The 13,024-nt window shown below is 40.3% G+C and overlaps 1 protein-coding gene across 1 annotated transcript in view; it reads left to right on the forward strand.

Annotated features, from left to right (window-relative positions):
• Nucleotides 1-13,024, forward strand: part of COL25A1 (collagen type XXV alpha 1 chain) — a 322,148-nt gene that overhangs the window by 217,777 nt on the left and 91,347 nt on the right. Inside the window, exons 8-9 of the mRNA XM_075751482.1 lie at nt 8,423-8,494; nt 9,369-9,476. Coding sequence (XP_075607597.1) covers nt 8,423-8,494; nt 9,369-9,476 — 180 coding nt within the window. The remainder of the gene's footprint in view (nt 1-8,422; nt 8,495-9,368; nt 9,477-13,024) is intronic.

Here is a 13,024-nt window from a genome sequence, read left to right on the forward strand (position 1 = left end):
TCAGAAGTAATTGGTTAATGAGTCTTCTTCATCATACAGAGATGGCATAAGGGGCTCTAGTTCATAATGCCATGTGGCTTAATCTACTTATGTCCATACTGCCTGTAGAAAATGTGAGCCATGTAGAAATGTGTGTCAAAATTCATGCCTGGAGTGTGCGTTTGAGCAGCAGGTTAATATAGCTTTTGGTCACATGAGACCACAGATAAGGTAGTGGTGGATTTATTTAAAAGTCCTGATCTTATTTGAAAAAATGCTTTTTTGATCTCTTTCTCTATTTTTTTTATCAGATCTCTACTCGTTACTCTAAAGTTCTGGTACACTAAACATTTAGGTCAAATGCAGAACTAGCTTTCCTCAATACCAGTGTAAGAAACAGTCACGTTAATAAATCTTTTGGATGCTTTTCTTTTTGAAGAGGATATGACTTCGTGACATGTCCATGGAGATTTGCATTACTGTACTGAGGCATGACAAAATTAAAAATGATGGGGTTTAGCCTGTGGACTATTAGAATAAATGCTGATGTCAGTCCACTGCTCAGTTCCAGTTGCTCAGCTCTACTCCAATTTAAAAAAAAGCCTTTGAAGATTTCATAATGGTAGGATTGCAAAGGATATATTGTCCAAGTAAAGATTGTGCCCTGATTACTGGAAATAGATTGTCAGAGGTGAATGTCTGGGAATGGAACAGCTAGTACTGAGTGTCTTAATCAGTCTGTTCTCATCCTTCTGTAAATGACACAATAAATATCTTCTGTCCTTTAGTTCAGATACATGAGAGATTCCTTGCTTATCGGGTCTAGAAATCACCAGCAAGCAGCTGCCTTTAAATTGGTTTATGTTTAGGTACAATGAGAAACCACCCAGAAGCCATACTTAAGTATTTCCACAAAATTATTTTCTCCTTTTGGTATGTTTAAGTAAATTTTCATAGCAGCTGGGTCTGCACAGAACTGATAACATCTCTGAAATATCTTCAGCAGAAGAGATTAAGTTCTAGAAAAGAAAGGTACTCAGAAGTTTATTGATTTGACGATTCAAAAGATTTCTTGTGTACTGTTAAAACAGTTAGGTTCAGGTAGTGATATAATGTTCTTTCCTATTTAACCCTTTCCTCTTCCCTGCTGACTTTTAATACATTTGCTACTTATTGGCTGCCCACTACAGAGAAATCATTGTTTTATGACAGAAATTTTGCAGGCTCCACTCTTCTGTGCTGGCAAGCTATTTAAAAATTATCTATTATTTGTGTATTATTACAAGTTATTTTATGTTATTATATGTTTCTAAGGAACATATAATAAATATTTTGAGCCTTTTCCTGTTCCTACTGACAATAAATGGAAAACCTATATTCATGTCATTAGAATCAGTACCTCATTCATAAATGAGAAACTACTAGGTACTGAGTGATGATTAAACCATGATCATTAACTTATCACCCTCTTTTAAAGCCATCTTATTTTGTATTATGTTTCATTTGAAGGTTGGCACATTTCTTTTTAGAAAGGAACAGGGTTGCTTCACAAAATAGATAGTAGTGTATAAATTAATCTGATTTCTTGCCTTCACCAAAAGCAAGACTCCATTTTTTTGAGGCATTGCTAACTGTAGGAAGTGTAGGTAAATTAATGATGTAATAGGAAGCTTTGTTCCCAAACGGTGCATGCTGCTAATTTTTATCCTCATTCAACATCTTGTAAAAGCAAAAATGTATAGTATTATAGTCTGAGTATTATGTTAATTAAATATAATTTTACATAACTTAAACATATTCTGTGAATTTCTTCCAGGACTGGCCTTGATGATGTTTGATTATATCCTACTAAAGTTTCTCTTAATTTGTTCTATAAGTACTGCTCATGAATTTTATCTGCCTTAATAGAAGGACTGTGTAGCTTTCATTAGCATAAATTAGCTTTGTCCCCAGCTTTTTCTTTTCTGATTAAATACCCTTTGGTTTCATTTATATGAGTATACTGTCAAAAGCTGCAGCAGAGGTGGTGATATAGTGATGGTACTCCCTTAAGTGATATTCTTATGTGTATATAAAAGCATATTTTCTGGTTTACTCTGTGTTACTTCAAACATACAGTACAAAGAAAGTACTGCTTTAAATTAATACTTTACCAGTGCGGCTACCCACATAGGTGTTTCTTCTGTTATTAACTGTCCTGTGTAAAGTAAATTATAATTCAAGTTATAAACTATATCTAACCACTGCTTCAAACTATACTCTTAGTGTGCCACAGTAAGAAGGCTAAAAGAAGTTCACGGTTCCTTCTGTTAACATAACTTTCACTGAAGCAGCAGCATCGAGAAGACTGCAGGACATCTGGTTTAATGCCAATTTGTCCGTAAGCAGTTAATTTAACTTCTGAGACTTTGTTTCCTTATCTGCCAGAAGGCAACAGGGGTATTTACCTACTCCATTCCTGGGACTAATTATCTGTTCCTACTCCACTAGTATTAGGGTGTTGTGGCTCCCCTGGTTTCCATTAAGCTGAAACTAGGGTAACAAATTGGAGCACGGTAACTTGGAGCTCTGTAACTAGAAGAGTTTAGGAAAGAACTCAGATTGTGCTGGCTGCCAACTTTGTCTGAAGCATTGGGACGTTCAGACTTGAGATGTGGCTCCTTTCAGAGTTCACAGGAGCGTCCTTTTGGCCGTGGATGACTCTCCAGGGCCAAGCTATGCCTTTGATGTTCGGCTCCTGAGGTTCCCCTGGGGAATGCAGAACAGCTGTGACACTCCAGCGAGAGTGCCACATACCTGTTCCCAAGACGAGGATGTTGTCATTCCTGTCTTAAGAGCTAGGCGGTGCGTGTCTTCACTCACCACCAGTTGGTTTGCATCTTGCCCCTTTTTAGTAATGCCAGAGGAATGGTGAGGAAGGAAGTCTCTGTACATCCTGTTCCTTTTTCCACGGCCCTGTCCTGTGACTGAGAAAACATCATGTTGTTGTTTTATCTCAAACTGCAGCTGTCACGCAAAAGTGGTGCAATACTGAACACTTGCGTTAGACCAATTTGATCGAAAACAACTCTTCAAAAATATTTCATCCAGTCCTAATAAATATCATAGAACTGGCTTGAACCACTTACCTATGTTGCATAACTGCAATGGGTATAAAATTTGAAGAGCAACCATAAGCCAGGAGACAAGATTTTTGTTGTGAGAACCAACTTGGTTTTGGGGAGGACCAACCCAGCTTGAAGTTAACTGGATGCCTACCGCCACTTTCAGTGAGAGTAGCAGGTTTGCCTCCAGGAAGGATATTTTGTGTAGGTCAGATGGTGATCACACATCAGAACTCATAACTGGGTTGTGTGGAAAAGATATTTGCCTCACTGAAAATTCATCTAATACTAGGACCAAAATAGAGAAGTACTGGCTTTTTCCAGTTTTGTTCATTTTGAGTCCAGTGTCAGGTAGAGTTCACTGTAAAAATACAGAGGTCATTATAGAAAATAACACTTTTATAGTGATCCGTTTGTGTTAGCTCTTAAACATTAGATTTTTATTATTTTAATACAAAGTCTGAATCGTTACATAATGTATTCAAATTAAAACTCTTTGCTGACCGATTGCCTAAGTGTAAAGAAATTCCTGGATCCTTGTCTTGTTGTGGTGCACTGTTTTAGTTAGCAGATTTGCTGATGGAGAAAGCAGCAGTTATGATAAAAGGGATTATATAAAAGAGCTCCCGCTGAGAGTCCATGGCACTGTACAGGGTGATATCGAACACTGTATTCCCCAGGGCAGGTATAATAATTAGCTGCAGGACTGGCACTCTGTCTGAGGGATTAATTAGAACTGGAGGTGGTGTTGCGGGGAGGTAAAGCAGCCATAAAGAGTGTCAGGATCACTCTGGCCTGAAGCCTGTGTGATTTGATGTGAAATAGCAGCAGCTGGCTGTAACCTTAGGAAGTGCAAGTGAACAGCAGGTGGTAATTCCTGTCTCATTTACCATGTCTTCACAGGAACATGTAACCTTGTGCAGCTTGGGTTTATTGGCAGGTCAGAAGGAAAATCCTAAGGAGGACTGTGGCATTTACTATACTAAGCAAATGCAATAGTCAAAATGGAGCGTACGCAGCATAGTGTAAAACCAGTAATGCTGTTGCTTAATGTTATTATACTCACCATACGGCAAGGTTATGATGACCTTATAATATTGACTTCATGTAGACCAATGCACAAAGCCTAATGTACTGTGAAAATTCTAGGACTGATAGTGGGAATTACATCTTTGAAGGCTGTGATGGATGTAACAGGAGAACTATTTCATCTAAGTAAAAAATCAGACAGAGGGAATGATAGGATGTTCTGGCATCCTTTGGTTTTCTCAGTAGCCATTGTATGGGTCTGAGTAGGCTTTATCTACATTTCCAGGCAGGTAAGCAGAACACTGTGTTACATGGTCACATGCCTGTTAGCCTCCACTGAGCATCATGTTTTGCTTGGCATTTGGGCAAAAATTGCAGTGAGGCATGCAACAAATGTGCTAATTTAGAAATTGTAACCAGCTAGAGTTTCAGGGTGAGCTTGAGTTGCTGTCAGCAGAGGAATTTAGTGGGCCAGTGGTCGCTGTTGATCACTGTAGTGTTTTGTATTCTGTGAAGGCCTCCCAGGGTGTAGAACGAGAGCCCTTCCTATGTGCAGTTCAAGAATCAAACCAAATAAAGAGAAAATTGAGTAACTTTTGAATCCATCGTTGAGAACAGTTTTAGATAGAGAAAAAATAAAACGGATCTAGGGGATATTTGTGGCTATATTTATAGCAGAGTGACAGGAAAGGAAGAGAACTCATTTTGTGGGAAGGATAGCTCTTTTTATGCCTTTTTAGAAGCTCATTGTGTGCCAACATTATCTTTCATGGATGCCAGAAGATGCGATGCCTTCTAAAGCCTCCCACGCATGCAAAAACTATGCACCCATTATAGTTTCTTTGCTGGGTCCGATTTAATATTCCCATGTTCCTGGCTCTCTCCAAATATGCGTGTTACATGTGGGGAGATGATCCAGGTCTAAGCTGGCATCTATGTCCATTAGGTCTGAGAATATGTCTGCTTTGGGCAAAGGCAAGAAAGTTTTGTCCTACTTGGGAACAAGCTGAAAGAAGTTACTAAGCTGCCAATGGAAGAATGGGGTTGTCCCCTTTTCTTATGTGTTGTTTATACTGGCAGAAACCTGCAGTACTGATAGCTACTCTTGAACTTGTCTGTGTGGTGTTGGGAAGCAGTGAGAACGCTGGGGCTGGACTGTGAAGTGCTCTATGTAAATGTTTTTATGTGGAGCTATGCAAAACTTTCAAAATTCTTTCATCTCAAGAAAAAAAGAATATTTCATGGCAAACCAGTATATGTTCTGATTAAACTTCTTTCTTAATTCTCAGCTCTGCTTCGTGTTCAAGATGAAATAAATCAAACCTAATATGAATTTTGAGTGTCCACTTTTTAAAATGTCACATTACAAATATGCTACTTTTAGAGGTAACTGAAAATTACTGTGCTGTAATCCTAAAGGCTGTTGTTAAAAGATTTTCTGTTCATCCCTTTTTTTAATAAATGAGATTTAAAGTTTATTGCTTGCTACTCAGATTTTAGTTCTTTTGTAGGTTTCTTGTTTGTACTCATTTCCATTACACGGGTATTGTGGTTTTATCTAGAAGAGGAATGGACCATGTGCACAGCAGGGCTAATGAGTCACAGATGTAAAGATTCTGGCACATTACCATCTAATAACTTCTTTAACTTATATTCCATAATAAGATAAATGCAAATTTGATACATCTGCTTTCTAAATGATGTATCATTCCAGTCTTAGAGGTGTCACAGGAGTGAGTTTCTTTAAATGTTTGGAGTTTTAGCCTTTTTTGGTTTTGTTTTCTTGTTATTTGTTTCTAAAGAGGAGATTTCAGGTCAGCAAGCAATGCAGTTAGCCACACCATGGTTCCTCAGAGCAAAGTAGGAAGGCTGATAAAACTGCCCCTGGTTTTATGGGATCCACTCACAGGGTCTCAGCTTCCTCCTCTCATGGGTGTGTATTACGAATAAAGCTGCTGAACGCAACTCAAAGGTGCTAGTGAAGGACATGTGTGCATCAGAAAGTTACGTTGTCTTTTTTTTCTTTTTTTTTTTGTAAAGACCAATGCGGTCTCTGCGATCCAGAGGATCTCTGGTGTGACTGCATGTGGAGATGAACAGAGCAAATATTTGCCATGTTAAAAGAATGTGCTGCAGCCCAGAGACCTGCCAGGCTGCCCTTGCCTGATGGTTGCTCTCACCAGGCCAGCTGAGCTTGCAAAGGGTTCACACACTGTGGCGATGTGGGTTGCCCCAGCAGACCCTTCATACAGGACTTCTTGGAAGCCACCTCGTCTGGCAGCCAGAGCCAGGCACAGCCTTCCCTTTCAGAGGTGCCAAGCTGCAACCTTGCAGCCATATGCTCCAGGCCTTGCAGAGGGGCTGTGCCACCAGCTCTGCCTCATAGAGGTGGCATGTGTGCGTGCATGCGCGTAGGGAGCTTAGAGCTACCAGACTAGATTTTATTCCATGTTCCTCAGCCTGATGTCTGTCAGCCATTGAACAAGCCTCTGATTCAGTGTGCTATGCTAAAGGCAAGGAGAGGACTTGGGGATTTCTTTCTTTAGGAGTTCACCACTCAACTGTATAAGGTTTCAGCTTTGTCAGAAGGTCTAATTCGCACACTACAAGGCAGCACAAGAAAGGTGTTGAACTGACAGCAAAATTCACCCCTTGTATTGTCACAGCAGGCCATGACTACCACACTCTTCTTTTTTATACCAGTACAGTACAAGTTCTGCACAAGTTGTTAGAGTAGGATATAAGAAACTGTATGCAGCATACAGCGCTTGAGGGGAAAAATTTTGCCCTGGATATGAAAATGTCTTGAAAATGTTGATCTTGGCCATTCTGGACTACCCAAGATCTAGCAGTAGATTGTTGTTCAGTGTTTATAATTGTGTATGTACTATCAGTGTATGTGCTGAATGTCATATGTTAAACAGAACATGAGGATCAGGATGCTAATTAAGCAAAGCGCTTCAAAATCCACAGTCACTGCTGTCAAGTTCTACAGCAATCCGGAGTCCAAGCTTTCTGCATAGCTCTCTTGAAGTGCTGTAGCACCTTTTAATTGAAAATGGCTCAGTCATCCACTGGCTGATAATCTAACAACTGCCAAAAGATCATAACAATTTATTGTAATTTTAAGGAAAGGCACCTCTGTGGGAGTGCTCCTTCTAAAATCTCTTGATATTCTTGTTGTAAAGTAACAACTTGCATCTACAGTGTAGTGCAAACCTAACTCTGTTTCCCATATGACAGAGAGGCTGTTTCCTGTCAATAGGCAATGTGGGGTATACTAAACACGGTGTTCGTTCTGTTTGTCTGTCAGTAAATTGTCTCTGTGACGTTTGTGTTGTGCTGTTTTGGTACCATGTTATGCTGTGTCCCTAGGGTCTGCCAGGCTTCCCCACAGTCGCTGCTCTGCACAGTAATCAGATCCTCACCGTCAAGGTTTGTGGCTGACACGTACCTGTTCAGTCAGGTCTCTCTGTATCAGCATAAAAGTGCACATGAAAAATTGTTTTTACCATGGAATGCCAATGAATCCTTATGGTGGACCTAAGTCAACCCTCACTGCCTTTGCATTGGTAGAAGTATTCCTGATGCAGAGCATAGAATCAAATCTATAACTGTGTATAATGTTGTCCCTGGAAACACCCACATTCCCCATGATCTTGGTCAGTATTTTGTTTTCAGATGAGATTTTTTTGTAGTTCTGCTTCCCTGAGGCATACAGGAGTGTAGAAAATGTCAATGAACTCTATACTGGTTACATGTAGAGTCAGCTATTTGTGTTAGGTATCAGAGGTTTAATCTGTACGTAGAGATTTTTTCAAAGCGCATTTGCAAATTAAGCAGGAAGGATTGACGCAATCTGGTCAAGCTGGAACTCCAGTCCTTATTAAAATGACACCATTCTTCATGGCACAATATGCTGGTTAGAAAATCTGACTGAAAGTTGAACTGGTGCTTTGTCTCTAGAAGCTTTGCTGAAAGAACAACATATAAAAATACTGAATTTTAGAGCCTCAGTAATGAAAAAATTAATACATGTGAAGAATTCTCACAGGAGATATGGGGAGAAAAAAGTTACGCAGTTAACTCGTATATGATTAATTCATGAAGCGGTATGTCCTTGTACATTAGAGGTAAATTTCTTCAAATGAAAATGCACAGTTTCTGTCAGACAGAAGCACCGGTTTATATTATTTTAGCTATTATAAATCTAATGAATATGTCTTTATTTCTTTCTCGGGCCTTCTGATGTCTATTCTTCAATTCTCTCATCTCTGATCTTCAACCTTTGACCTCACCTGCCTGATCAGATGGTGTTTCCTAAAATCAATCATGGGTTTCTCTCTGCTGATCAGCAGCTCATTAAACGCCGCCTCATTAAGGTAGTGCTTCATCTCACTGGAGTCTGGTTCTTCTTTACATTCAATTTACTCTTTGCTGTACCTTTTTGTCAGATGCCTTCTTAAATAGCAGGTTGTTCATTTGAAAATGTTTTGGAGTGAAGCAACTGTTAATGATATTAACAATTAAAAGGCTATGGGTAGCTTTGCTAAATGACCCACATTTTAGATAAAGTCAGCTTTTTTTAGCTGTTTGTAGTGGTGTGCTGGGAATTAAATAACTTGAGCACCATTTTTTGCTGTCCTTTTTTTAAAGGGGAAGGTAATATGTTTTGGCAACTCTTGAAAATTGGCTTTTACAAATTAATAGGTAAAAATCATTAAGAGAGTTAGCTGTCACTATAAAACAGCTTCCCAAAATAGATGAAAAATTGCATACAACTTTGTGGGAAAGCAGTTGTTTTCTGTGCTCATTTTTTAGATCTATCAATGCATCATTGAGGGGCTTGGAAAATTGCCGTGCAAACTGTGTATTCTCACATTTCTTTTTTACCTTAGTTTTGTTATGTCTATGCCAATATTGAAGCAAACAGCTGCTTATTGAAAACAGTTACTTGCTCTGGACAACTAGATAAGTAAAATATTGCAAGGCTACCCCAAATTTTGGCATGTGTCCTATGGTAGGACAAGCAGTTTAGAATTTGAACCTTCTGCTCTGTGGCTGATTGCCCTGGACATATACAACCCTCGGTCTTCAAGGCAAAGTGCAGTCTCTGCCATAAGCAGTGAAGAAGCCACTGTCAAGCTCGTGGCAGCTTCTTCCAGCCTGTCTTGCGCTTTTTCTGGGTAAATCAATGTCTTTTTGTGTGGTTGATGCCTCTAAAGCAAACTTGTGATGAGTTTTGTGTTGGTTTAGGGGGACCAAGGACAAGCTGGACCCCCTGGGCCTCCAGGGCCACCAGGACCCAGAGGTCCCCCAGGAGATACCGGCAAAGATGGTCCTCGCGGGATGCCTGGCATACCGGTGAGTTAGTCTGTTGCTGTCATGGTGTCCAAATTCCTCTCAAGTGTATGCCAGCTCGGTTTCAAAGTTGTTTTCTGAGGTAAGATTGGCAAGTAAGACATGTGGAAGCTGAACCATGGCCATATTTCATGGTGTACCTGAAGTCCCAGACACACAGAGCAAGTTCATAGTAGGGCCAAGAGTAACACCTAGGTTCCTTGCCTCCCACCCCTGACGGTTTCCCCACACATTCTAAGCTTTCTCAGTTGCTCATTGATGTTTAATAGCTGTGGAGGAGGGTCTGCCCCTCTCCACAAGTAGTAAATGTTTCTCCTCAGACTTCAAGATAAAGCCGAATTTGAGACGTTGTAGCATGGATGGGCTTGCCTTCTCGCTTCCTAATTATTTAGCCTCAAAAATCATGGAATTAATGTAATAAACTACTAAATGTTGCCCTAAGCATGATGAAGTTTGGAGTCAGATTCTGCCATTTGTTTGGCTCGTCCCCTGTATTCCATTAGACCAACCAGCAGAATCCAGTATATTGTTTATTTTAGGCACAGGATCAGACCCACTGCCTTTGGCACTTCATGACCTGATGCATTGTGTTATCAGTGTGGAAACACAATCACAGACATGAAGAAGCCATGACAACTGAAATGCCACGTGTACAGATGCACACGCACACACACAAACCCCCCCATGATAAATAAAGATCACGGCTGAGAGGACATATATGGAACCATATAGCAAAGTGAGGACCAGCACTGGAAACAGAAACAGGTTTTCTGAAGAAAAAGCATAGCTTGTTATGTGGGGCCAGGACAGGAAGGCATAAAATATCCCTGCAGGGCCTTTTTAGGTAAAACCAAGAAAGAAAATATCTACACTCCTGTTCTGGCCCTTTTCAGGTTGCCTTATCTGAAATTGTATTAACTATACAAATATAATATAACATAACGTGATGATAATAGTAGACTCTGCTAAAATCTCCTGTGAAAATCCAGTAAGGCTTACCAAGACCTGTAGTACTCTAGGGTTGCTGCTGCTGCTGTTTTGTTTTGTTCTAGCTCGAAGTTATGAAATGACATTAAAAATCTGTTGCTTCCATTGCGATGCTTTATTTTGACCACCTCCTCATTTCCTGTTAATCCTGCAGCACATCAGGCCTCGGGCCTCATCTAGGCCTCACTTGTCTTCTTTTAATGTGGTAAAATTGACTGCAGTCAGCAGAGTTGCTTCTAGTTTGATGTAGTGAGGGTGAGACTGGAACCAGATACCATTTTTATAATTGACATAGAAGAGGCTAGCAGAATCAGCTGGTGTTGCTGATCACAACATGACTGTGTGTTGCTTGGCATTTTGTGCTTTTTAGCAAAGGGAACATTAGTGTTTCTCATAACAGGAAAGTAATGCATTTTATGCAATGAGGTCATTCAATTTTATAATAGTTCTGTAGTGATTTTGACTTTAGATGGCAAGGGAGAGTTTCTTTTTATAGTTTTTTAAGCTGTGGCTATCTTAAGCTCTATAGCATTATGGAAAATCAGTTCATAATACTGCTTTAGAATCAGATACAAACAAGCACTCAGATAGAAACCATCCAGATTGCCAAGTGTTGTTACCATCCTGCTCCTTGTTACTGTCCTGTACCTTCAGGTTAGTGTTGCTGATCTCAAAAGTCTTGTTCCTCCATGGCTATGTGATTCACGATCAAGCAGGAGAGCTGTAAAGGGAAAACTTAGCCGAGAGGTAGTGACAGCTGTGTGTTTTCAAAAGGCTTGCATGGGCCTTTGGGCTAAAGAGCTGGAGAACAAAACAATAGCCGCACTGTGTTATGAGTAGGGACATCACAGCCTCACACAGCTATAGGAGGATGTCCTTAGAGTGGCCAACCACCATTAGAAGGCAGATATTTCCTCTTTTGCAGTGCTAGGCAAAGCAGGGGCTTCTCTTCCAGCCTGTCCTTCTCAAGCAAGGAGCTTTACAATCACCAGAGCTATAAGATGGTGTTTTGGCCCTTGCTTTCCCCGTTGCCCATGCACTTGCTGTGTATCCTGAGAAAGTCAGGCAGCCAAGGTAGCAAGGCACAGGGAGCAACTCCAGCAGCCACCGTTACTTCTCTTCCACAGTGTAGCAGGGTTGAGGAGCAGCCTGTGTGCCCACACGTCTCCATCTGTGCCCACACGTCTCCATCTGTGTCATCACCACCTTGCATCCCAGAAGTCTGCATTCTGTTGCAGATACTTAAACCTTCTAGAGATGATAATGTGTTGTTTTCTCAGGCAGGAAATCTTTAGAGCTGAGGAGGCAGAAATGTTAGGGAAATGCTGTTGGGCCTGTTTCCAGCAGAGAGAGCACCAAGGAAGAGCAGGGGTGTAAGAAAGGGTTGTGCAGCCTTCTGTTAAGCTTTTCTTTGGATGTCAACAGAAGAACCTGTTGGAATCAGAACATACTTGCCTTCCTACAGAGTGATACCTAGAATAGGTGCCTTCCCTTTGCATCACACAGACACCAGCACAAAGATTTTGAAACTTTAACACCTCCAAAAGGAAGTAAAAGGAGAACGAGGTTGGTAATAAGACAATAGAATATGATATAAACTCTTGAAATTATTTCACCATTATTTCCCAGCATTTATATGGATATCTTGATGCTCACTTCCGGCTATATGATTGCTGTATATGTAAGTTAGCAAGACTTCAGCATGAGGTGAAAACTCTAAGCTTGGGTAATTAGCTGTCGGGAACCTGTGCCTGTGTGGTTTCTCTCTCCTGTGTATCTGTGTGTTTGCAGATGCTACATGTTTGCTTCTGAATGCAATGCACATACCCAGAGAAGCAGTTCTGATTCTTTTCGGTTGCCAAGAACAACAACGTCAGAACAGTTCTCATCAGTTTTTTGACAGGTTTTCTTTTATGACAAAGCTGCTAAAGAAGATCCTGCAGCTGTGCTGATGCAACAGCACATGGACTGCCCTATGCTCTGTTGGGTTTACAAGGGAGTGATCTGTAAACTAGATCGCTGAAATGATAGGATGGGTATTTTTAGCCCTTATTGTATGACTGATATGTTTTACTGTCTCTACAGACAGTTGTTTGTGTTCATATGGGAGGAAAGGGGAGAAGATAGATTCTGGCTTTATGTAAAGCTGTGCCCACAGAAAGAATACATTGGAAAAATGATGGGTTACCATTTTGCATGGCTTCAAAATACCAATATTCATGGGTTTATGGAACATGATAATTTGCAATGGTAAGTTATGCCTTCTGATGTAAACAGTGGGATTCAGCACATATGTGAAAATAACCTTTCTCTGTGTCCTTTAGCACCACTGACTGGAATGGAATATTATGTTTGGAACCAAGGTACAGAGTCAGGACACTAATACTTAACTGTGGCCTCGAGAAATATAGCATTACATGATTCTGAAATAGTACTTTGGCTCTTAAAATGTCTGAGATTTGGTTTACTAGTTTAAAAAGCAAAAAAGTAATATATTTAATGTGCAGGCAGCTGTCATACCTGTTTAAGAATGGAATTTTTAAGATACGTTATTATTAGGTAGA

This window comes from Balearica regulorum, chromosome 4 (assembly GCF_011004875.1).
Source record: "Balearica regulorum gibbericeps isolate bBalReg1 chromosome 4, bBalReg1.pri, whole genome shotgun sequence".
NCBI lineage: Eukaryota > Metazoa > Chordata > Aves > Gruiformes > Gruidae > Balearica > Balearica regulorum.